Source organism: Rhinoderma darwinii, chromosome 12 (assembly GCF_050947455.1).
Source record: "Rhinoderma darwinii isolate aRhiDar2 chromosome 12, aRhiDar2.hap1, whole genome shotgun sequence".
Taxonomy (NCBI): Eukaryota; Metazoa; Chordata; class Amphibia; order Anura; family Rhinodermatidae; genus Rhinoderma; species Rhinoderma darwinii.
In genome coordinates, this window is record NC_134698.1 from 82738782 (window position 1) to 82761054 (window position 22273).

Sequence of the window (22273 nt, forward strand, 5' to 3'; positions counted from 1 at the left end):
ACTACTATAATACTGCTCCTATATACAAGAATATAACTACTATAATACTGCTCCTATGTACAAGAATATAACTACTATAATACTGCCCCTATATACAAGAATATAACTACTATAATACTGCCCCCTATATACAAGAATATAACTACTATAATACTGCTCCCTATATACAGGAATATAACTACTATAATACTGCCCCCTATATACAAGAATATAACTACTATAATACTGCCCCTATATACAAGAATATAACTACTATAATACTGCCGCCTATATACAAGAATAGAACTACTATAATACTGCCCCTATATCAAGAATATAACTACTATAATACTGCTCCTATATACAAGAATATAACTACTATAATACTGCTCCTATATACAAGAATAGAACTACTATAATACTGCCTCCCTATATACAAGAATATAACTACTATAATACTGCCCCCTATATACAAGACTATAACTACTATAATACTGCCCCTATATACAAGAATATAACTACTATAATACTGCCCCCTATATACAAGAATATAACTACTATAATACTGCCCCTATATACAAGAATATAACTACTATAATACTGCTCCCTATATACAAGAATATAACTACTATAATACTGCCCCTATATACAAGAATATAACTACTATAATACTGCCCCCTATGTACAATAACTTATGGTTCTGGGTTGGGGTTATTCTGTGTTATCGTCCTCTGTGTTGGTGTGATATAATATAGGGATATATAAGGTACTTTGTATAGGATCTTGATGTCTTGTATAATAATGTGAGGTCTTGTTGTTCCCCAGGGCAGGTGCAGATTGTCTATAACACATGGGGGACATATGAGGACGGTGTTTAATCTTTCACCTTATATAAGTCGGATTATTGGTAGAATTTCTGCTTAGTGGACGTGACGTTAGGACTGGGGTCGGCTGCGGTCACTTCTATTACAGGATGCTACAGTGTGGTAAAGTTATAATCACTGCCCCCCCCTTCTCTGAGGGGTCACACCGGTGATTCTATTAACGGGATGTCTTTTGGGAACCTACATGGATTTGAATGTCCCCATCGCTGCCCTGCCGCCGCCTTATGGGATTGCTCCTCCGTGTAGAATATTAGGGAATCGCTCTTCGTTTTCCGTTATACCGCGCATTTTTTTCTTTTGTCGTCTTCGCTTTGTACGGGGCTGGAAGTTTTGTGTCAGATGTCGGGGGGGTCTGTGCCTGGACACGTTCTTCCGCTCATGGTTCCTGCGCCCGCACTTTTATCGCCGTCTCGCTAATGATCCTGTTCCAGTTCAGTATAATATTTGTATCTGTCGTAATCTCCGGGTTGCGTCCAGCAGGTCGTCCGGTTTTATAAGTGACCCGGTCACTTTGTGTGGCCGCGCCAGATTACAAGTTCATTCCACGTTTCAATCCTATTAAATGGATCTGTTAGGTGATTATTGCGCTGAGCCGGAGATCACGCTGTGTCCGGTGATGGGTTCACGGCGTATGATGGTGGCTCTGGATCTCGCCGTAGGAAGGGGAAGGTCCCGGATTATCCAATTTTCATCAACTCACGCCAAATACCAAATTAAACACGTAGTAAAGTAACTGCTAGGGGGTTAATCCTTAGCAGCGCAGAGTATTTCAGGAGAGGATTGTGCTGATGATGTAGGAGGTCACGGGCTGAGCGTTGCATAGGGGAAGGAGCAGTGTCCCTCCTCAGCACAGAGGATTATGGGACAGGAGTGTGCTGATCTTGTGACTGTGAGTTGCGTAGTGGAAGAAGTAGGATCTCCCAGCAGCACAGAGTATTTCAGGAGACGGAAGTACATTTTAACAAAGCAGCCAGTATTGTACAGGTGGAGCACATGGTTTAGTTGCGGTGCATCTGTATAATCCGCTCGGCACCCGGCCACTACGTGTGAGGGCGCGCTGAGGTTTATTTACGTGATAATTTGGCGGATTAATCAACCTGTGGGGGGTATTGAAAGAATAAAATTAATTTGATCTCCTCTCAATTTGATCAATCTCTCAGGTAAACACAAGACTCCTATAAAAGCTGTGGGGGAGGGGGACGCTGTTGACCGCCTGCCTAGTCACGGTCGGATTGGTGACGTCTTGATAAATCCTCCGGTGACAGATCTGTAGCAGCCGGACCTGTCATGGTGCCAGTTCACTCTGCACAATTAATTAGGAGGATTAGTACGTCGCTGCGCACCACAGAGACTATAAACGGTACGGCACGAGGTTCTGGCTATACGTGGGGCACGCTAAACACCAAACCGATGAGTCCTGCACCGCCGCAGCGTGCCCGTCACCGATATACAAATATAAAACTCCACCTTCACTTGTGTAGGAAGAAACGCGGCTGCTAACCGTTCGTTGGCGCATGTTCATGACGCGGTTCACTGCAACTTCGTGACATCCGTCTGTATTAGCGCGCAGATTTCCCGCAGTTTTCCGTGCAGTAGTAATGCAGATTTTATTTTTTATTTTTTTGCACCACCCATAACCTGCTCATTTGTGAGGATATAAGATCTCGTAATGGTGATACATCCTCTAACTATCGCTGCATGTGCCTAACGGTTTCGTTACAATGTGTCATTCTAGACAATACTGTTTAAAATAATCTCAGCAGCAGCACAAATCTCTCCAGTCTGGAGTTTGTTACAATGTACCAGCACAGGTTCACAGCTCTCACCCAGGAGTCCTGAACAGGAGAGAGATGTGTGCTGCTTGTCTTCACTGATACATTGTAACGCAATGACACGGATGCTATTTCTGGGGTTTGCGATTCCTTTTAAACATTTGCTTCTTGGGTGTTTGCACATTTTACATTTTCCTCCCCCTCACGGGCCGCGCTGCAGATTCTCCGTCGTCTCTACGGTTTCGCGCTCATCTGATCCGCGGAAAGTTAATACAATTGTTACCGTGGCGATACCGATAATACTAGACTGATATTTAAGCCGCAGTAATAAGATGGACGGCTTGTTAGGCTGCAGATCTGCCTGCGGGGACACGGCACAGAACTTTTCCTGCTCTTGATGGATTACGCTTTATTACTTCATTAGCGGCGCCTTCGGGAGCGACGTTCTGTTAACTCTGCGAGGAACAGGGCGATCCACCGGTCAGAGCCGCGCCGCCTTGTCAGGTTTACAGGGGTTAATCTGCTGCCAAGTAAATGCCGGAAAGTATAAATGAGCTGTAAATGAACAGAACGATTTCAGCGCTTCAGAGCCGGCGACCGCAGGGGAGACGGCGGAGAATTTAAATCTATAGCGAATCACAAGATGTTACCTCCCCGCCACCAGGGGCTCCCTCCAGATTTCCACACGTGCCTATGAAAAGTATTCACCCCCCGCACCCCCGTGGACTATTCTGTGGAGAGAACCTATACTTACATTCCTGGAAATTCCTTTAGTCCGGCATCTGATAATCTGGCACCTCTCAGGTCCCACTGATGCTGGAGGAAAGGACTTGTACTGTGTGTATATATAGATGGGTTTATTGTCATGGCTCCAGACCAGATGCATTGTGGGAGGGTGAAATACATTCAGTGACCCCGGCCTGCAGAGCTGACAATCCAATCGGGCGCAGTTCTTATGAAGACACATCATGGACGGGTTTGTGATATATCCGGGCCTCCCGCACAGAAATAATCGTATTTTTTCTTCATCCAGGAACTTGACCCGAGGAGTGGGCCGATTCCGAGAGATCCTGAGAGCTGTGGAGACCCGGACCACACAGAACCTGCGCATGGTGAGTGCAGCTCTGGAGGTTTACACGGAGATCATCACTAAGCATGGGTCCTGTATACTAGTCATACCAAGACGAATGGCCGACATGGTCTCCTCGGCCGCCGCGCAAGGAGAGCCGGCGACTTTCTTCTCATGTCGTTTTATCTTCCCTGTGCCAGACGATCGCCCGGCAGTTGGCCGAGATTCTGCTGCGGGGGATGTGCGAGCAAAGTTACTGGAACCCCCTGGAAGATCCCCCCAGCCAGTCACCCTTAGATGACCCTCTCCGACAAGGTCTCAACACGAAAACCTATGCATTGAGCCGGAGGCCGCGGGTCTACTCGGGGGAGAGGTGGGGTGACATTTTTTGTTATTTCCTGCGCTCGTGTTTTGGGGTTTTTTGGTTTCATGTTTTACATTTGTTTTACAGCATTTTCTGTCCTCAAGAGAACACGGAAGAGGCGCTGCTACTGCTGCTGATCAGCGAGTCCATGGTAAGGACCACGTTACACGGAGGCACAATGTAGGACCAGTTACCCGTCATTACCAGTCACATCTGTATGTGAGCTGGGATCTGATTGGTCGCTTCGGGCAAGTGCCGATTCTGCTGGATCGGGCATGCTGCAGTGTGTAATAGCTGCTCCGCTTTCCACCAAAGTATTTGAATCCGATTTGGTTCTTACATGACATACAATCCAATGGCACAATTTCCTGCTGTGCAAAGTCAGTGAATGGAACCTTCATTGTTTACTTCCAAAATCTGTCCTGGTCATATGATGGACACACAGGAGCGCAGCTTGTTAAAAGACACGACACAGCTCTGACACTGTAACTGTGGCGAGCCCTGCACCTGTGTGTCCATTAACCTCCGCTCTAATGCTCACTTAAACGGGGGCTCTGCTTTGGATAATCCCTACTTGTTAGAAGGGTCCCCTGACAATAAACTGATCACAAAGTGTCCTGGACTTCCAGCGATCAGTTGTGATCTGTGGGGAAACCTGGCAGTAACTGTTCAGTTTCCCAGCAGCGCCACCACAGGGGAAATGTAGTATTACATGCAACTATTCCGATGAAGTGGCGACCATGTTAGCATCTGTATGGGATGGGCCTGCCAGAGTGACAGCACCTCTATGTTAATAGCTCTCCGCTCTGACAAATTGAGGGGGGTCCTGAGCAGGAAACCCCTCCCCCCCCTCTATGACCGCCATATACTTTATTAGAGCATTTAGAATGGGTTGTCCATGCGACGTACTGAAGTGGTTCACATCTGCTCTTTAACAGATTCCTAAATTTAGACGTTTCCATGGTAACTGAGGCTTTCTCAGATTGTTCGTATTTGCTTTGGGAGGGAGGCAGATTATGAACAGACGTGACCGCGCCCAGATTCACGGCTCTTATGTGACTGCGGGGGATATTCCACTTAGTTATTCCACGGCTTCTCGGCCTAAGAAGATCTGTTACCAGCACTAAGTCCAGCAACAGACAGGACTAAAGCCGACCGTAGACGTGAAATGGAAAACGGCCGGCAGAGCGCTCGGTCATGTGACCGTGGACTATAGCATTACAAAAGTATACAGATTTTGGTATTTTCCATTTCCGCTTCCGTTAGGGTCCGTTCACACTGAGTTTTTTGTCGCTGATATTGACCCGAGATCCGAGCCAAAAAAAGGTAACATTTCCTGAAGGAATTCTGAGGCAGATTTTTTTTTCCCTGCCTGCAAAAAAAATCAGTGTGAACAGCGCCTTATATTTTTAGAGATTCTATCCAGCTATTTTATTGTTCTATCCGCTTCTGGGGAATCTGGGTGACAAATGACATGACCGCCAGTGCAGCTCCCGCTAGGATTTTCACCCAGCGATACCGGGGTACAGGAGCAATCATTGCATTACTGGCAGTTCAGGAATTTTGGAAATCTGGGAGGCGATCTCTGTGGGAGATGTAATGGCAGCCATATTGGTTGTCACCCAGCTTTCCCAGAAACGGATGGAACTAGGAAATGGAAATGGCGCTGTTTTACTTGACGGCAGCGTGCGATGCAGGGGCTTGTGGGAAATGAACTTTGTCGTTTTTAACGTTCGATCTTGTTTCAGGCAAACAGAGATGCTGTGCTGAGCCGGATCCCAGAGCATAAAAATGACCGGATTATCAGCCTGCAGAGCGCCTCGGTGGTGTACGACCTGCTGACCATCGCGCTGGGGCGGAGGGGGCAGTATGAGATGCTCTCAGAGGTACAGACCACGGGTCCCTCCTGCCCTGGAGATTGACATGCCCTCATTTACTTCACCTGGGTGCAAAGTCATTGTGCAATAAAATTCCTTTAATCCGGCATATTCTAGAATATCACAAAAACCAGAAGTTGGTCGTAGCTGAATTTTTTACCCTCACAGATAAGTCTTATATACGTTTCTATGGCCATTTGATAATCCGGCACCTATCAGGTCCGGCAAATGCTGGATTAAAGGGATTTTACTATGGATCATGATATATTGATCTCTAGAGCACGAGTTCCTCCATGACTGTTGCAGAACAAGACGTCCGTCCGTCCCCCCATCAATTCCTTGTACCCCAGAGAGATGCAGGGAATACAAGGATTTCTCCTCCTTCACATTTTTTAATCTTCTGTCTCTTTAAATTGAAAACCCTTTAAATTATCACATGTAAAAAAAAAGATATTGAAAAATCACCCAAAACTGAGATCCGGCCATAATGTCCCCATTGAGCTAAATTCTTTCATAGTTATGACATGTCCGCAGGAATCGCCCGGACCAGTGGTCTGCAAACCGCGGCTCTCTAGCTGTTGTGAAACTACGACTCCCAGCATGCTCTACAATAGTCCCCTACAGTCTGATATTATTGCGGGGGATCTGACGCTGAGTGGCTTCCCATGGATCAGACAACGCATCCCGCCAAAATCAATGCCAACGCCCCCCCCCCCCTATATTGTCTCCAATGCTCTGAGGTTGTGTGAAGCTGCGATCCCCTTTAATTCCTCTGTGTGGGGTTCCTCCTTACGCCTCGTCTGGCGCTTCTAACCGCTTCTCTTTCCTTCTGTCAGTGCTTGGAGAGAGCCATGAAGTTTGCGTTTGAAGAGTTCCACCTCTGGTACCAGTTCGCCCTCTCCCTCATGGCTGCAGGAAAGGTGATGTCCTCCGCTGGTTTTCTGTCGCTGTGCCCGGCTCGTATCTTCTGCTGTACAATTCTTTGTGTATTACATACAGTCTCTGGTTTCAATGTTTGATCATTTGGGGTCCTGCTCTTGGGACCCCCACAATCAGCAGAATGGAGGTCCTGCAACGTTCGCCGCAGTGCCATGGCTCCTTCATTGTTTTTCCAGACGCGGCATCATACTTAAAGTTGCTCAGCTTGTTCTCTTGAATGGGCTGAGCTGCAGTACCAGGCACGGCCACGCTCGGGAGTATGGCGCTGTGTCCACAGAAACGAGGGACCGCAGTACTCCAGCAAACATTGTGGCCCCTCTGTTCTGCTGATCGTGGAGGTCCCAGTGGTTGGACCCCACTTAATCATCCATTGACGGCCTAAATATGGCGAACTTACCCCTTTAACTCGGTGACATTCTGTTGTCATTTACCATTGGAGCCTCGTGGGTCCACCGTGTCTACATCAAGTAGAATAATTTACTTAATGCATACTGAATTAATTTAATTTATCTGTTTAACGGGTTTGGGGTGAGTGACATGGACATCAGAACTTGATTTTTTTAATCTATATTAAAGGGGCACTCTGACTAGTAACATATAAGGCTTTTCTGTGTCCCCCATTAGTGGTGTAAACCTGAAGCAATAGGGGTGGAGGGGATTGATCCCGCCGTCTCCATTGAAGTCTATAGGAAGTGATGGAAACGTGACCGCGGATACGCCATAAATGTTACATGTCAGAACACGCATTGCCGCTGATCCCAGACTTGGAATTTTCCTGCTATTTTGTGTCCAGGATCCCCTCCCAGTCCCACCCGTTCATAGTCCTTTTCTTTCCGTCTCTCTTTTTCTCTTAGTCTGCCAGAGCTGTGAAAGTTCTACAAGAATGTATCCGCCTGAAGCCCGAGGACGCCACGATCCCCCTCCTCGCAGCGAAGCTGTGCATGGGCTCCCTGCACTGGGTAAGGTCTCCTGCCGGGAGGGGGAGACGTAAATGTTCCCCTGAGACCCGTAAACTTCTATTCGTCTGTGACTGACAATTCTTTCTTTCTGCTTTATCATTTACAGATGGAAGAAGCGGAAAGATTCGCCAAAATGGTGGTGGAATGTTCAGATAGAAGCTCCGAATTCAAAGCCAAAGGCTACCTGGCGCAGGGACTTACATACAGTTTACAAGCCTCTGATGGTAAAGATCCCGGAGACGCCAGTTATCACATGAAAGTATCTGCCGGGCCGGTCACTGGCGCCGGTCTGGAGATATCCGCTCCGTATCGATTGGTGCTGTGGTTTTAAAGTGGAATTCCAATTTAGATATAAAAAAATGATATTTACCTGCACAGCTATGATCCGTGACTCCAGTTTAGCTGCATTGTCTATTGGAGTCTGGGGTAGTCTGAAATCTACCTCCTGTCTCCTCTAAGGAACATGCTGCTGCTCTGTCCCTCTTCCATGCTTTGCACTGCAGCTCTGTTCCATTAGGATGCAGCTATGATCCGTGACTCCAGCTTAGCTGCATTGTCTTTTGGAGTCTGGGTTAGTCTAAAATTCACCTCCTGTCTCATCAGTGGTTCAGGCTACTGCTCTGTCCATTCTTTACACTGCAGCTCTGCTCCATTAGGATACTTCTGTTCATCTGTAATCCATGGTTACTCCAAATCCTCCAAAGTAAGAGCCGCTCTGTGCAGCAGCTCTCGCTCTTAGAGGGTCCCGAGCAGATGGACAACCCTTTTTAATAATTGTAGTCCATTGAACTATCTTTTTCCAATGTATTCAGCACATTCAGCTTTATTGTCTATTGGAGTCTGGGGTAGTCTAAAACCCACCTCCTATCTCCTCTAAGGAACATGCTCCTGCTCTGTCCCTCCTCCATGCTTTGCACTGCAGCTCTGCTCCATTAGAATACAGCTATAATCAGAGACTCCAGCTTAGCTGCTTTGTCTATTGGAGTCTGGGGTAGTCTAAAATCCACCTCCCATCTCATCAGCGGCTCAGGCTGCTGCTTTGTCTCTCGTCCGTCTTGTACATGCTTCTTGTTAGCGGATCAGGGACAGGTGGATAACGTCACATCTTTGTCTTGTAGCGTCGCTGCGTGGCGTGCAGGAAGATCTGCAGAGGAAGGCTCTCCTGGCGTTTCAGAGGTGAGTCTCCTGATTATTGTACCTTCAGCTTATTCCCCATGACATGTCCCATACACACAGGCTACATTCAGACCAGCGTAGCTAACCTCGGACGTGAAGGACTGCAGTTTTTCACGCCCGAAGTGCACCCGTGCGGGGCGCGTTGTCACAGATCCCCCATATACTGGAGTCTACGGAGGGATGCGTGACACCCAGGAAAATAGGACCCTTCACACGCTCCATTGAAACAAGTCGTGTGAACGGCCCCATTGAAGCACATGAGTCCATGTTAACGGCCGTCACACGTACTATATATATATATATATATATACATACGCTGGGGTCATCTTTTCTGAGCCATGTAAGTGACCCTCTGCTTGTACACTGGAGGATTACACATACAGCAATTCCCTAATATATGTGACCATTATTACAATAGTTCTCAACCGCTCCGGCTGCTTGGCCCCTCAAATTAGGTGATATCCCCCCGAAACTGAGATGTCGTATTACATGACTTCTATTCATCTGTAATCCGTGGTTACTCCAAGTCCTCCAAAGTAGGAGCAGCTCTCGCTCTTAGAGGGTCCCGAGCAGATGGACATCCCCTTTTAGTAATTGTAGGCCATTGAACTATCTTTTTCCGCTGCATGCAGCACATTGACAGCCTCCCCGTCGCCTCATGCACCCCCCAATACAAACACCTGACATGTTACTAGTGGTCTCCAACCTCCAGTACTTGGACTGTTGCAAAACTACAACTTAGAGCATGCTTGGAGTTGTAGTTTCCACTGTCAGGAAATGCCTGGAGTTGTAGTTTTGGTACCGCTGGAGAGGCGCTGTGTCTTCCTCTCTGAAATGTGTTATGCACTGACTAATGGATGGTTTGCTGTCACTTAGGGCTCACAGCCTGTCGCCCACTGACCATCAGGCAGCGTTTTACCTGGCCCTGCAGCTGGCGATATCCCGGCAGGTGAGTGTACCTGACAGGGCGACCTTCTTTTTGCACGGTTTTCTTATATTGGGGTATAGTGGTGGGCTCGTTGAGGTGCACAGGGGTGGCTCCTGATGTGTGATATGTCTGCGCTGCCATCAGTGCTGGGTCACCTGGTGATCACTTATACATAGTCCTGCCCCTGTATTGTACTTTTCTGGATTCTGTCATACAGGCCCTGATTGATCCAATCTGGTTTATGGAGAAGAAAAAACAAAAAAAGCATTAGCATAATTGTATGTATTGGGGTCATCGGCACTGGAGTGATGGGAGCGATCAGTGCAGCTCGTAGGATTCACAGGCAACCCCGGCCTCTGCTGCTTCATGTCGGCCGCTTTGCATATTTCATTTGTGAAGCCGAGAAGCTCTTCCTAAATGGTTTGCATAACATGAATAGTCAAGAAATGCCGACTGGTTTCTGCTGCTTAACAGCTGTGTTCCCCCGGCCACATGCCAGACCCCGTAATATCAACTGGTGCAGAGCGAGGGGTTAATGTTAACGAGTTACTTACTGTGAAGTATTCTTACCCTGTGCATTGTTTAATTGTTAAACCTAGACTGTAACCAGAAATATATAACTAGCTAATCAGCCAGGGATGTCACCACTGCTCTCTAGTGAATGGATAGGCTGCATTCTCCGTGATGTCACCGCTGCTCTCTAGTGAATGGATAGGCTGCATTCTCAGTGATGTCACCGCTGCTCTCTAGTGAATGGATCGGCTGCATTCTCCGTGATGTCACCGCTGCTCTCTAGTGAATGGATAGGCTGCATTCTCAGTGATGTCACCGCTGCTCTCTAGTGAATGGATCGGCTGCATCCTCAGTGATGTCACCGCTGCTCTCTAGTGAATGGATCGGCTGCATTCTCCGTGATGTCACCGCTGCTCTCTAGTGAATGGATAGGCTGCATCCTCAGTGACGTCACCGCTGCTCTCTAGTGAATGGATAGGCTGCATTCTCAGTGATATCACCGCTGTTCTCTAGTGAATGGATAGGCTGCATTCTCAGTGATGTCACCGCTGCTCTCTAGTGAATGGATAGGCTGCATTGTCCGTGATGTCACCGCTGCTCTCTAGTGAATGGATAGGCTGCATCCTCAGTGACGTAACCGCTGCTCTCTAGTGAATGGATAGGCTGCATTCTCAGGGATGTCACCGCTGCTCTCTAGTGAATGGATAGGCAACATTCTCAGGGATGTCACCGCTGCTCTCTAATGAATGGATAGGCTGCATTCTCAGTGATATCACCGCTGTTCTCTAGTGAATGGATAGGCTGCATTCTCAGTGATGTCACCGCTGCTCTCTAGTGAATGGATAGGCTGCATTCTCAGTAATGTTACCGCTGCGCTCTAGTGAATGGATAGGCTGCATTGTCCGTGATATCACCGCTGCTCTCTAGTGAATGGATAGGCTGCATTGTCCGTGATGTCACCGCTGCTCTCTAGTGAATGGATAGGCTGCATTGTCCGTGATGTCACCGCTGCTCTCTAGTGAATGGATAGGCTGCATTCTCAGTGACTTCACCGCTGCTCTCTAGTGAATGGATAGGCTGCATTCTCAGTAATGTCACCGCTGTTCTCTAGTGAATGGATAGGCTGCATTCTCAGTGATGTCACCGCTGCTCTCTAGTGAATGGATAGGCTGCATTCTCAGTAATGTTACCGCTGCTCTCTAGTGAATGGATAGGCTGCATTGTCCGTGATGTCACCGCTGCTCTCTAGTGAATGGATAGGCTGCATTGTCCGTGATGTCACCGCTGCTCTCTAGTGAATGGATAGGCTGCATCCTCAGTGACATCACCGCTGCTCTCTAGTGAATGGATAGGCTGCATTCTCAGTGATATCACCGCTGTTCTCTAGTGAATGGATAGGCTGCATTCTCAGTGATGTCACCGCTGCTCTCTAGTGAATGGATAGGCTGCATTGTCCGTGATGTCACCGCTGCTCTCTAGTGAATGGATAGGCTGCATCCTCAGTGATGTCACCGCTGCTCTCTAGTGAATGGATAGGCTGCATTCTCAGTGATATCACCGCTGTTCTCTAGTGAATGGATAGGCTGCATTCTCAGTGATGTCACCGCTGCTCTCTAGTGAATGGATAGGCTGCATTCTCAGTAATGTCACCGCTGCTCTCTAGTGAATGGATAGGCTGCATTGTCCGTGATGTCACCGCTGCTCTCTAGTGAATGGATAGGCTGCATCCTCAGTGACGTCACCGCTGCTCTCTAGTGAATGGATAGGCTGCATTCTCAGTGATGTCACCGCTGCTCTCTAGTGAATGGATAGGCTGCATCCTCAGTGACGTCACCGCTGCTCTCTAGTGAATGGATAGGCTGCATTCTCAGTGATATCACCGCTGCTCTCTAGTGAATGGATAGGCTGCATTCTCAGTGATATCACCGCTGTTCTCTAGTGAATGGATAGGCTGCATTCTCAGTGATATCACCGCTGCTCTCTAGTGAATGGATAGGCTGCATTCTCAGTGATGTCACCGCTGCTCTCTAGTGAATGGATAGGCTGCATCCTCAGTGATGTCACCGCTGCTCTCTAGTGAATGGATAGGCTGCATTCTCAGTGATATCACCGCTGCTCTCTAGTGAATGGATAGGCTGCATCCTCAGTGATGTCACCGCTGCTCTCTAGTGAATGGATAGGCTGCACTCTCAGTGATGTGACTGCTTTATAATTCACAGTATTTCTTGACCATAACGCTCTCATACACATTTCTGGGTTGTTGATCCCTAATCTGCCTTTCTCTTGCGTTCCTTGTACATTATCCTCTGATTCCGTATCTTGTTCTAGATCCCAGAAGCTCTTGGTTATGTCCGCCAAGCTCTTCAGCTTCAGGGTGATGACTCCAACTCTCTCCACTTGTTGGCGCTGCTGCTCTCTGCTCAGAAACACTATCACGACGCACTCAATATCATGGACATGGCGCTGAGCGAATATCCGGAAAACTTCATGTAAGTAGAAAAATTCAGTATGAAAGTGTTCCATATATATAAAGGCATTCACAGAGCAAAACACATTGCCTGGAATATTGGGGCTCACCATACCCCCCCCCCCCGGCGTGTGCCGCAGCCTCATCTTACCCTTATTACCAAAGGCACGGGGTGGGAGGCAGCAAAAGATTAGATTGTGATCCCGGGGATATGGAGAATGGGAGTGATAAATTATGCAGAATGTCATCGCAATATAATAGTAAATTGGCATAAAACCTCTACATTTACCATCATCATCCTCACGAGCCTTCTCATCTCTGAGCCGCGACCCCCGCTCTCCCACCTGACCACCTGTCGCTGCAGAGTTGTGTTTCTCTATGAAATATTTATTCCCTGCATTCATTCTCTCTCTCACCGTTCTCTCATAGTTACCGCACGGCATCAATACACTTATGTTACCCGAGACCGGCCCTTTAAATAATGAATATTAACCAACAGCTTCTGTCTGTGCGCTGGAAATCATCACAATGCGCCATCTGACAGAATATTAAAACCTGGGGCAGAGGTAACGCACACTCCGGGTCTTATCCGCCAGCTGGGCCCCGCCGCGACGCTTCACCAAGACGACACTTGTATCCGCTGATAACGCGTCCATTTCATTAGTCTCTGCGGCCAAATACAGAAATCTATAGAGATTGTGTTATTCTGCTCCATGCAACTAATAGTCACGTAATCGCATCACCGGGAATGCAGCGCACTTCATAATCATCACTCGTAATGCACTTATGTGTACTGGCCATATATACAAGGACATTATACATTATTATAGCGCAGGTACCCCATCAAATAAAATGTTTATTGTACTATTGTGTCACACCATCCAAAATGTATTCTAGGCCATATCTGTATCTGAGAAAACTGGATGACAGCTCGCATCATTACAGATCCTAGAGTGATTGTTCACTTTTTCTGGACCCCTGAATGCCAAATCTGCCTAGATAAACATTGGTGCATATCTTGCTTCTCAGAGTTTCTGGGATTACATTACTTATCCTGTACTGATCTGGAGTTACATCCTGTATTATACTTCAGAGCTGCACTCACTATTCTGCTGGTGGAGTCACTGTGTACATACATTACATTACTTATCCTGTACTGATCCTGAGTTACATCCTGTATTATACTCCAGAGCTGCACTCACTATTCTGCTGGTGGAGTCACTGTGTACATACATTATATTACTTATCCTGTACTTATCCTGAGTTACATCCTGTATTATACTCCAGAGCTGCACTCACTATGCTGCTGGTGGAGTCACTGTGTACATACATTACATTACTGATCCTGTACTAATCCTGAGTTATATCCTGTATTATACTCCAGAGCTGCACTCACTATTCTGCTGGTGGAGTCACTGTGTACATACATTACATTACTTATCCTGTACCGATCCCGTGTTATATCCTGTATTCTACTCCACAGCTGCAGTCACTATTCTGCTGGTGGAGTCACTGTGTACATACATTATATTACTTATCCTGTACTTATCCTGAGTTACATCCTGTATTATACTCCAGAGCTGCACTCACTATGCTGCTGGTGGAGTCACTGTGTACATACATTACATTACTTATCCTGTACCGATCCCGTGTTATATCCTGTATTCTACTCCACAGCTGCACTCACTATTCTGCTGGTGGAGTCACTGTGCACATGCATTACATTACTTATCCTGTACTGACCCTGAGTTACATCCTGTATTATACTCCAGAGCTGCACTCACTATTCTGCTGGTGGAGTCACTGTGTACATAGATTACTTATCCTGTACTGATCCTGAGTTACATCCTGTATTATACTCCAGAGCTGCACTCACTCTATTCTGCTGGTATAGTCACTGTGTACATACACTACATTACTTATCCTGTACTGATCCTGAGTTATATCATGTATTATACTCCAGAGCTGCACTCACTATTCTGCTGGTGGAGTCACTGTGTACATACATTACATTACTTATCCTGTACTGATCCTGAGTTATATCCTATATTATACTCTAGAGCTGCACTCACTATTCTGCTGGTCGAGTCACTGTGTACATACATTACATTACTTATCCTGTACTGATCCTGAGTTACATCCTGTATTATACTCCAGAGCTGCACTCACTATTCTGCTGGTGGAGTCACTGTGTACATAGATTACTTATCCTGTACTGATCCTGAGTTACATCCTGTATTATACTCCAGAGCTGCACTCACTATTCTGCTGGTGGAGTCACTGTGTACATAGATTACTTATCCTGTACTGATCCTGAGTTACATCCTGTATTATACTCCAGAGCTGCACTCACTCTATTCTGCTGGTATAGTCACTGTGTACATACACTACATTACTTATCCTGTACTGATCCTGAGTTATATCCTGTATTATACTCCAGAGCTGCACTCACTATTCTGCTGGTGGAGTCACTGTGTACACATACATTACGTTACTTATCCTGTACTGATCCTGAGTTATATCCTATATTATACTCCAGAGCTGCACTCACTATTCTGCTGGTGGAGTCACTGTGTACATACATTACATTACTTATCCTGTACTGATCCTGAGTTACATCCTGTATTATACCCCAGAGCTGCACTCACTATTCTGCTGCTGGAGTCACTGTGTACATACATTACATTACTTATCCTGTACAGATCCTGAGTTACATCCTGTATTATACTCCAGAGCTACACTCACTATTCTGCTGCTGGAGTCACTGTGTACATACATTACATTACTTATCCTGTACTGATCCTGAGTTACATCCTGTATTATACTCCAGAGCTGCACTCACTATTCTGCTGCTGGAGTCACTGTGTACATACATTACATTACTTATCCTGTACTGATCCTGAGTTACATCCTGTATTATACTCCAGAGCTGCACTCACTCTATTCTGCTAGTGGAGTCACTGTGTACATACATTACATTACTTATCCTGTACTGATCCTGAGTTACATCCTGTATTATACTCCAGAGCTGCACTCACTATTCTGCTGGTGGAGTCACTGTGTACATACATTACATTACTTATCCTGTACTGATCCTGAGTTATATCCTGTATTATACTCCAGAGCTGCACTCACTATTCTGCTGGTGGAGTCACTGTGTACATACATTACATTACTTATCCTGTACTGATCCTGAGTTATATCCTGTATTATACTCCAGAGCTGCAATCACTATTCTGCTGGTGGAGTCACTGTGTACATACATTACATTACTTATCCTGTACTGATCCTGAGTTATATCCTGTATTATACTCCAGAGCTGCACTCACTATTCTGCTGGTGGAGTCACTGTGTACATACATTACATTACTTATCCTGTACTGATCCTGAGTTACATCCTGTATTATACTCCAGAGCTGCACTCACTATTCTGCTGGTGGAGTCACTGTGTACATACATTACATTACTTATCCTGTACTGATCCTGAGTTATATCCTGTATTATACTCCAGAGCTGCAATCACTATTCTGCTGGTGGAGTCACTGTGTACATACATTACATTACTTATCCTGTACTGATCCTGAGTTACATCCCGTATTATACTCCAGAGCTGCGCTCACTATTCTGCTGGTGGAGTCACTGTGTACATTACATTACTTATCCTGTACTGATCCTGAGTTACATCCTGTATTTTACCCCGTCTCTTCTCTTTCTTAGATTGTTATTTACCAAGGTGAAGCTGGAATCTCTGTGCCGGGGTCCGGATGAGGCGCTCCTGTCCTGTAAGCATATGCTGCAGATCTGGAAATCCTGCTACAACCTCACAAATCCCAGGTAAGTGTCTCCAGTGATGATGAGGGGCCCCATACACTACACCCCTCAGTATAAGTGACCGGTGTCCTCTCCTTCAGTGACTCGGGACGTGGCAGTAGTTTACTGGACAGAGCCATTGCCGACCGTAGGCAGCTCAACAGCATCACCATGCCGGACTTCAGCGACCCAGAGACAGGTGAGGTCCGGACCCCGGGTAATGAGCCCCAGGCTCCTCCACTCCCTCCCCTATTCCCAAACCTCCTGCAGTGATAGACCTGCACCCCATTCTCTGTGACCCTGTCAGGGCGACCCGCAGGCTCCTTGGAGGGTTTTATACCGTTACCCCCTTTCTCTAGGGCCTTCTTGTAACCTAATGCCCCTATGGACTGCCTGGATGTGCTCAGCTGCAGAACATTCTCCTGGGGGGAAATATTCTGCAGTCTCATGAGTGTGTTCTACTGTATTTGGTTTCACTGCATTATAAACTTTTCAGGAAGCCAATTAACTCTTTAATACAATTTATTTCCACTGTGACCCATCCCCCACACTTGTCTCCATTCTCTTTTTGTGAATAAATGTGAATAAAACACAATCTGTAACTTTCTAATAGACTTTGTGTTTCAATTCCTTATTATTTTTAAGATCTCTGCTTGCTGTCAGTTAATGGGAACAGTATCCCTTTAATTAAAAACCTGAAAAGCAATCCTTACCTGCTCATACAGCTGGTGGGCTTGTTACAGTGTCTAGACAATTGCCTGTGTGCTAATCTCTCTCTTGTCCTGATAGTTTGTTACTATGTATCAGTTTGGAGTCCAGCCTGTGAAGCTTACAAAGGATTGTCTAGACTGGATACAATTGTAGCAGACCCTCAGCTGTGAGAAGTGTTTGATTTTTATGTGTTTTTAGTCTACCTCTGGATGTGAATAAGGTTCCCACTCACCAACAGCAAGCAGAGATCTTGAAACAGGTGAGGAACTAAAACAGTGCCTATTAGAAACTGGACACCGGCCCTTTAATCAAACACCTCTGATGGTCTCTTATATCGGCTCAGTTTCACTTATTGTATATCCCCTCCCGCAGGTATATCACCCCTCCCTGAGTGAACCCCCTCTCCTCATTTCCTCTTGTCGCGTTCATTTCTTTTCATGTCATCCTTCAGTTTTCTGCTTATTCTAAAAAATCTCCATTCGTTTTCTAAATCTCCCTGCGTCACCGCCCCTCCCCCCATCACCTCCGCTTCCACTATGGGCAACGCAGTCTATTGTCCTAATTGTAAGAAGTATCCACCAGAGCATTATTATACAACATCTGTCAGGCCCGGAGCTGCAGCCGGATCATTATTAGGTTTCCAGATGTCAGTAAATTTACTTATATTTTAAAAATAAGATGTCAGTATGACCCCCCCCCCCCCCCCCCCAAGTGACAATCCGCGCTCCTCTGCTGCTTTAGGGGTTCACGGCCAATTATTACAGCAACAGAAAAATCTCTGAAAATCCGGAAGTGTCGCAAATCACATCGAGAATAAAATATGTTTTCTTTTACCAAATAAAATTTGGGGTCTGCAACTTCCCTGGCTTAAGCATTCAGCTGTGTGAGCAGGACTAGGTCCGGATGAGTTTGTATCCTCATTTTTATGTTTCCATTCACTGACCGCAAGCAGAGATCTTTTGGACATGGTGAGAAATTAAAACACAAAGTCTATTATAAAGTTGCAGAGATTTTCATTATACAGTGATCACATTTTATTAACATAAAACTGGAAAATCTCTTTAAATTATGGAAACTATTAAAGGACCTCCTAAAAGGTTGTTCACCCTCTATAAGTGTCCCCGATTTGGAGGGCAGAGGAGAGCGCAAGATCTGTCATAGCTGGTGCATCTCTCTCAGCTGATTGGCCAAAAGAGATCATGTGACCTCTTTACATGCCACTTTTACAAGAGTGGGTCGTATTTTCCCCCCTCGGCCAATCAGATTGACTCAGTGATTAACATCCAGCGCTCGCACTCTTACGCCCTCTAGAGTCTGATATCCGTACTGCGTGCATTGCTCCAGATACAGAAGGTTATAATAGGAAAATATTTACACAATTGTTTATCGCATGGAGTTGACCCCCATCCGTCAGTTTATCAGGGACCCCCACATATAAGTTGTCGGCATCCAACCCCCCTATCTCCTCTTCATCGGCCTCATGTCTATGTCCTTCATTCTTTTCTTTTGCTTTGTCTTCTAGACTCTGATTCCTCTTCCCTTTCGAGAACAGAATCTCCTCTTCACCTGTTTGTCACCTCTCATCTTCCTCATTCTCCTTCCAAAAACGACCCTTTAACCAAGACCCCTGCAAGCGCTGAGCTCTCCTCCGGGCCTGAACCTCCTCTCTGTAAACTTGTTTCCTGCTATGAATAGTTTTTCCCTTTCTCTGAAAATCTGCAAACTGGAAGCGCAAAGTGAGACGATCATATATTTACAGGAGACCGTCTCCAGGATGAAGACCTCAAACATCCTTTAGTGAACGTTAAAAATGTGAAAACCGTTTTCTAATATCTTCTTTCTAGGCTGAGATATAATCGCTTAAAATTACAGGCCCAAATCCTGAGGCTGCACTACTGAGACATTCTGATGACGACATCTCCCCTTCTGATTCCAGTGATTTTCAGTGTCGTCATTGACACCTTGTGTGAATTCAAATCACCATCTATATCAATATCTACATCTCACCTGATCTGAATAGTGTGTGGACAATAATGTATATCGTCGACAGTAGTGCATCTCGGCAGTAGTGCAGCCTCAGGCTTTGGGCCTGTAACCTCAAGCGATTATATCTCAGTCTGGAAGGAAGATATTAGAAAACTGTTTTCACATTTTTAATCTACACTAAAGGGCCTTGTGTAATTTACATCTGGTAGATCCTCCGGGGAATGACAAAAGATCGGAATTGTTTAATTAAAGGGGCAAAACACAATTATTTGGCTGTAAAAAGAGGAGGGTTGGGTGGAAATCTACTTGTTTAATTCATTGGTGATGAGCCGCCATGCTTGATTGGCGTTGGTCCTTCATTTGCAGATTCCTCAGAAAACGTTGGTGTTGTGCGGGGGTTGGGGGCTGCTTCTTTTTGCAGTGACGCTTGTGCATTACCTTTTAATTTGTGATTTGTATCCAGTGTTTGAAGGCCGCTCTCCAGACATCCCCCACACTCATGGTTTTGACTCCATGTTTTCGGTTTGTAAGTAACGCTGGCTTAGTGTCTCGCTGGCTTTGCAACAATCTTACCCAGCAGTCACGTGATACGTCACGTGATTACTGCCAGCTATAACCTTCTCTGCCAGGCAGGGGCGCCAGTGTTAATAATACTTCTCCACACCTCCTCCCCACCACTGGCAGGTGAAGGACCTCAGCTGAGTGAGCTGCTGCTGACTGCACATAGTAATTACAAGGCCTAAATACTCCTGGCCTGGCCCTTTAATTATTAAAGAGACAGTATTTATTTCCAAACGCTTTAGTGCGCAGTTATTTTAGGAGGGCTCTTTACTTAATAATACCGGCGCTCTTTTGTTATGCTGCGTGGAGTTTTTATTGTAATCCGATAGCCCGTGACCAATGTAAAAATTCTCAGCATATAACATCTGTGTTTGAAGCGTATAACGTGATAACACGCTACGTGATGGTCATATATACGACTTCTGAACTTTGCCCTTGGTTTGAACTTTAAGCAGATGAAGCAAAGGGATAATTTACGGGAGTAATTGCAATAAGGGAGGAGACTCTCTCTAGATTTTGGACCCGCAAACCCGGAACGATAGCAGATCCCCTCTCTGAGTGTTGCATAACAATTGCGCTGAATTACACGAATTTACACTTAAGCAACCGTTTTCTTAATGCTCCCATGCATCTAAAATGAAGCAAATAAGTCTTGATTTATAAATCTGGCATTTTATGTGTACAGCTCCTATGCAGATTGATGTGTTTCCATAGTAACAGACTACGAGAACACACCCTGCGTAGTCTGATCCTGCAGTTGTGTTACTCCACTCCCTCTTGATAACCTACAAACATTAGAAGAGAAGACAAGAGGGAGTGGAGTAACAGACTGCAGGATCTGATTACACTGGGTTTGTAGTCCTTGGTCTGGAAACATCGCTCTGCATAGGAGCTGTATACACAAAATAGTGGATTTAGAATTTGTTTGGATTGTTGCAAAGCCTTTTCATTGTAGATGCATTGGAACAATACAAAATTGATTGCAAAAGTATACACACCCCTGGATTTCTCCACCTTCCTGTCATTCGTGTCTCTTTAATATAGATAAGGCATCTGATCATTGGCGCATTTTTTTGCCATGCAGATATAAAAGGGCCTGCAGTCTGCAGCAAGCACGCCTCAGGGGTTACAGAAGCCGCAGTAGCCTGCACGTGTGCCTGCCTGAGCACCTCCGCATGCGTCTTGGGTTTTGTTTTCCTTGCTGTGTCTGCGTTGCTGAGCCGTCCTCTTCTGCAGTCAACTTGTTGCATCCGCTGAGTTGTCAGTCCAGAGTGGACGGCTGCGCTGACAATGAGCTGCGTGTCTCTCGATCTACTGGTTACACCCAAGCTGCACATTAGTTCTACTTCATCTGCACAGCAGTGTGATGTCACTCCACCCTGGAGCTCCCATTACACTTCATTACTAATGTCTCCGATCCCCTCTTATTGATCACAGTCCCTGAGATGGTTCCGTCTGGCACCTTCAGCACAGGGTCCTCGCTCCTAGTGAGCAGAAGGTGTAATTCTAGGTGTGACGTTGGCATCGGTGCCAGAGCCTGCAGCACAATCCATCTCTATGGTTTCTGCAATTTGGCATCTGCGTGCTGCAAAACCCCTGTAGTCATGAGAGGGTTAAAAGGTCCAAGTCCCCAGTAAATGCCCAGCCGAACCTTCACTCCGGACCCCTGTGAATAATAAAATCCTAATCAAGTGCCTGAGGGTCTGCAGCGGCCGTAGTGGGTCATGGGGACGTGTGCCCCCTGTAAATTTCCTGATGACTTGGCTGAGGTGTGAGGTACAAGATGCCTCCGGTTTTAGGCGCGCCTCCTCAATTAATAGTTTGGATTCTTATAAATAGGGGTTTGTCGTTATTCACGTTCACCTGATAACGGCGACATTTGTCAGACCGGATCATTTTCTGTAATGCCCCCGGCCGCCAGTGAGCGCCAGCTGTGCCACCGCGCTACAAAGTTCAGAGAGACCCCGAGGTGCCACCTGCCACATTTAAAGGGGACTTGTCATCCACTTTTTGGCCATCAAACTGCCGGCGTAGGGCTTTTAACACTATTCCGTCCATGCCCGTCTTAAATCGCCAGGTGGCCCCTTTTTGCAGAATAATACGTTTAATAATTGCGCGCGCTGTATGTAAATGGCAATCCTGGAGTCATCGGGGCGGTGCAGCAGCAGCGTTGCAGAGTCATGAACTCTTCTTCCTCCGTGATTGACATCCTCCTTGCCTGTTGATGTCAGCGCTGAAGTCCCACGCATGCATGGGGGTGCCGGATGTCAATCACAGA

The 22273-nt window shown here is 46.3% G+C and overlaps 1 protein-coding gene across 3 annotated transcripts in view; it reads left to right on the forward strand.

Moving 5' to 3' along the window:
* The window catches only part of TTC7B (tetratricopeptide repeat domain 7B), a 67966-nt gene that overhangs the window by 33550 nt on the left and 12143 nt on the right, over nucleotides 1-22273 (forward strand). Inside the window, exons 6-19 of one of the 3 annotated variants that reach the window (XM_075844366.1) lie at nucleotides 3669-3747; nucleotides 3905-4077; nucleotides 4156-4219; nucleotides 5817-5954; nucleotides 6782-6865; nucleotides 7739-7843; nucleotides 7950-8067; nucleotides 8962-9019; nucleotides 9896-9968; nucleotides 12789-12949; nucleotides 16645-16761; nucleotides 16839-16936; nucleotides 18971-19117; nucleotides 19907-19960. In XM_075844366.1, coding sequence (XP_075700481.1) covers nucleotides 3669-3747; nucleotides 3905-4077; nucleotides 4156-4219; nucleotides 5817-5954; nucleotides 6782-6865; nucleotides 7739-7843; nucleotides 7950-8067; nucleotides 8962-9019; nucleotides 9896-9968; nucleotides 12789-12949; nucleotides 16645-16761; nucleotides 16839-16936; nucleotides 18971-19117; nucleotides 19907-19960 — 1469 coding nt within the window. Of the gene's footprint in view, nucleotides 1-3668; nucleotides 3748-3904; nucleotides 4078-4155; nucleotides 4220-5816; nucleotides 5955-6781; nucleotides 6866-7738; nucleotides 7844-7949; nucleotides 8068-8961; nucleotides 9020-9895; nucleotides 9969-12788; nucleotides 12950-16644; nucleotides 16762-16838; nucleotides 16937-18970; nucleotides 19118-19897; nucleotides 19961-22273 lie in introns of all 3 variants that reach the window. The other 2 variants (XM_075844364.1, XM_075844365.1) reach the window with 2 other exon arrangements.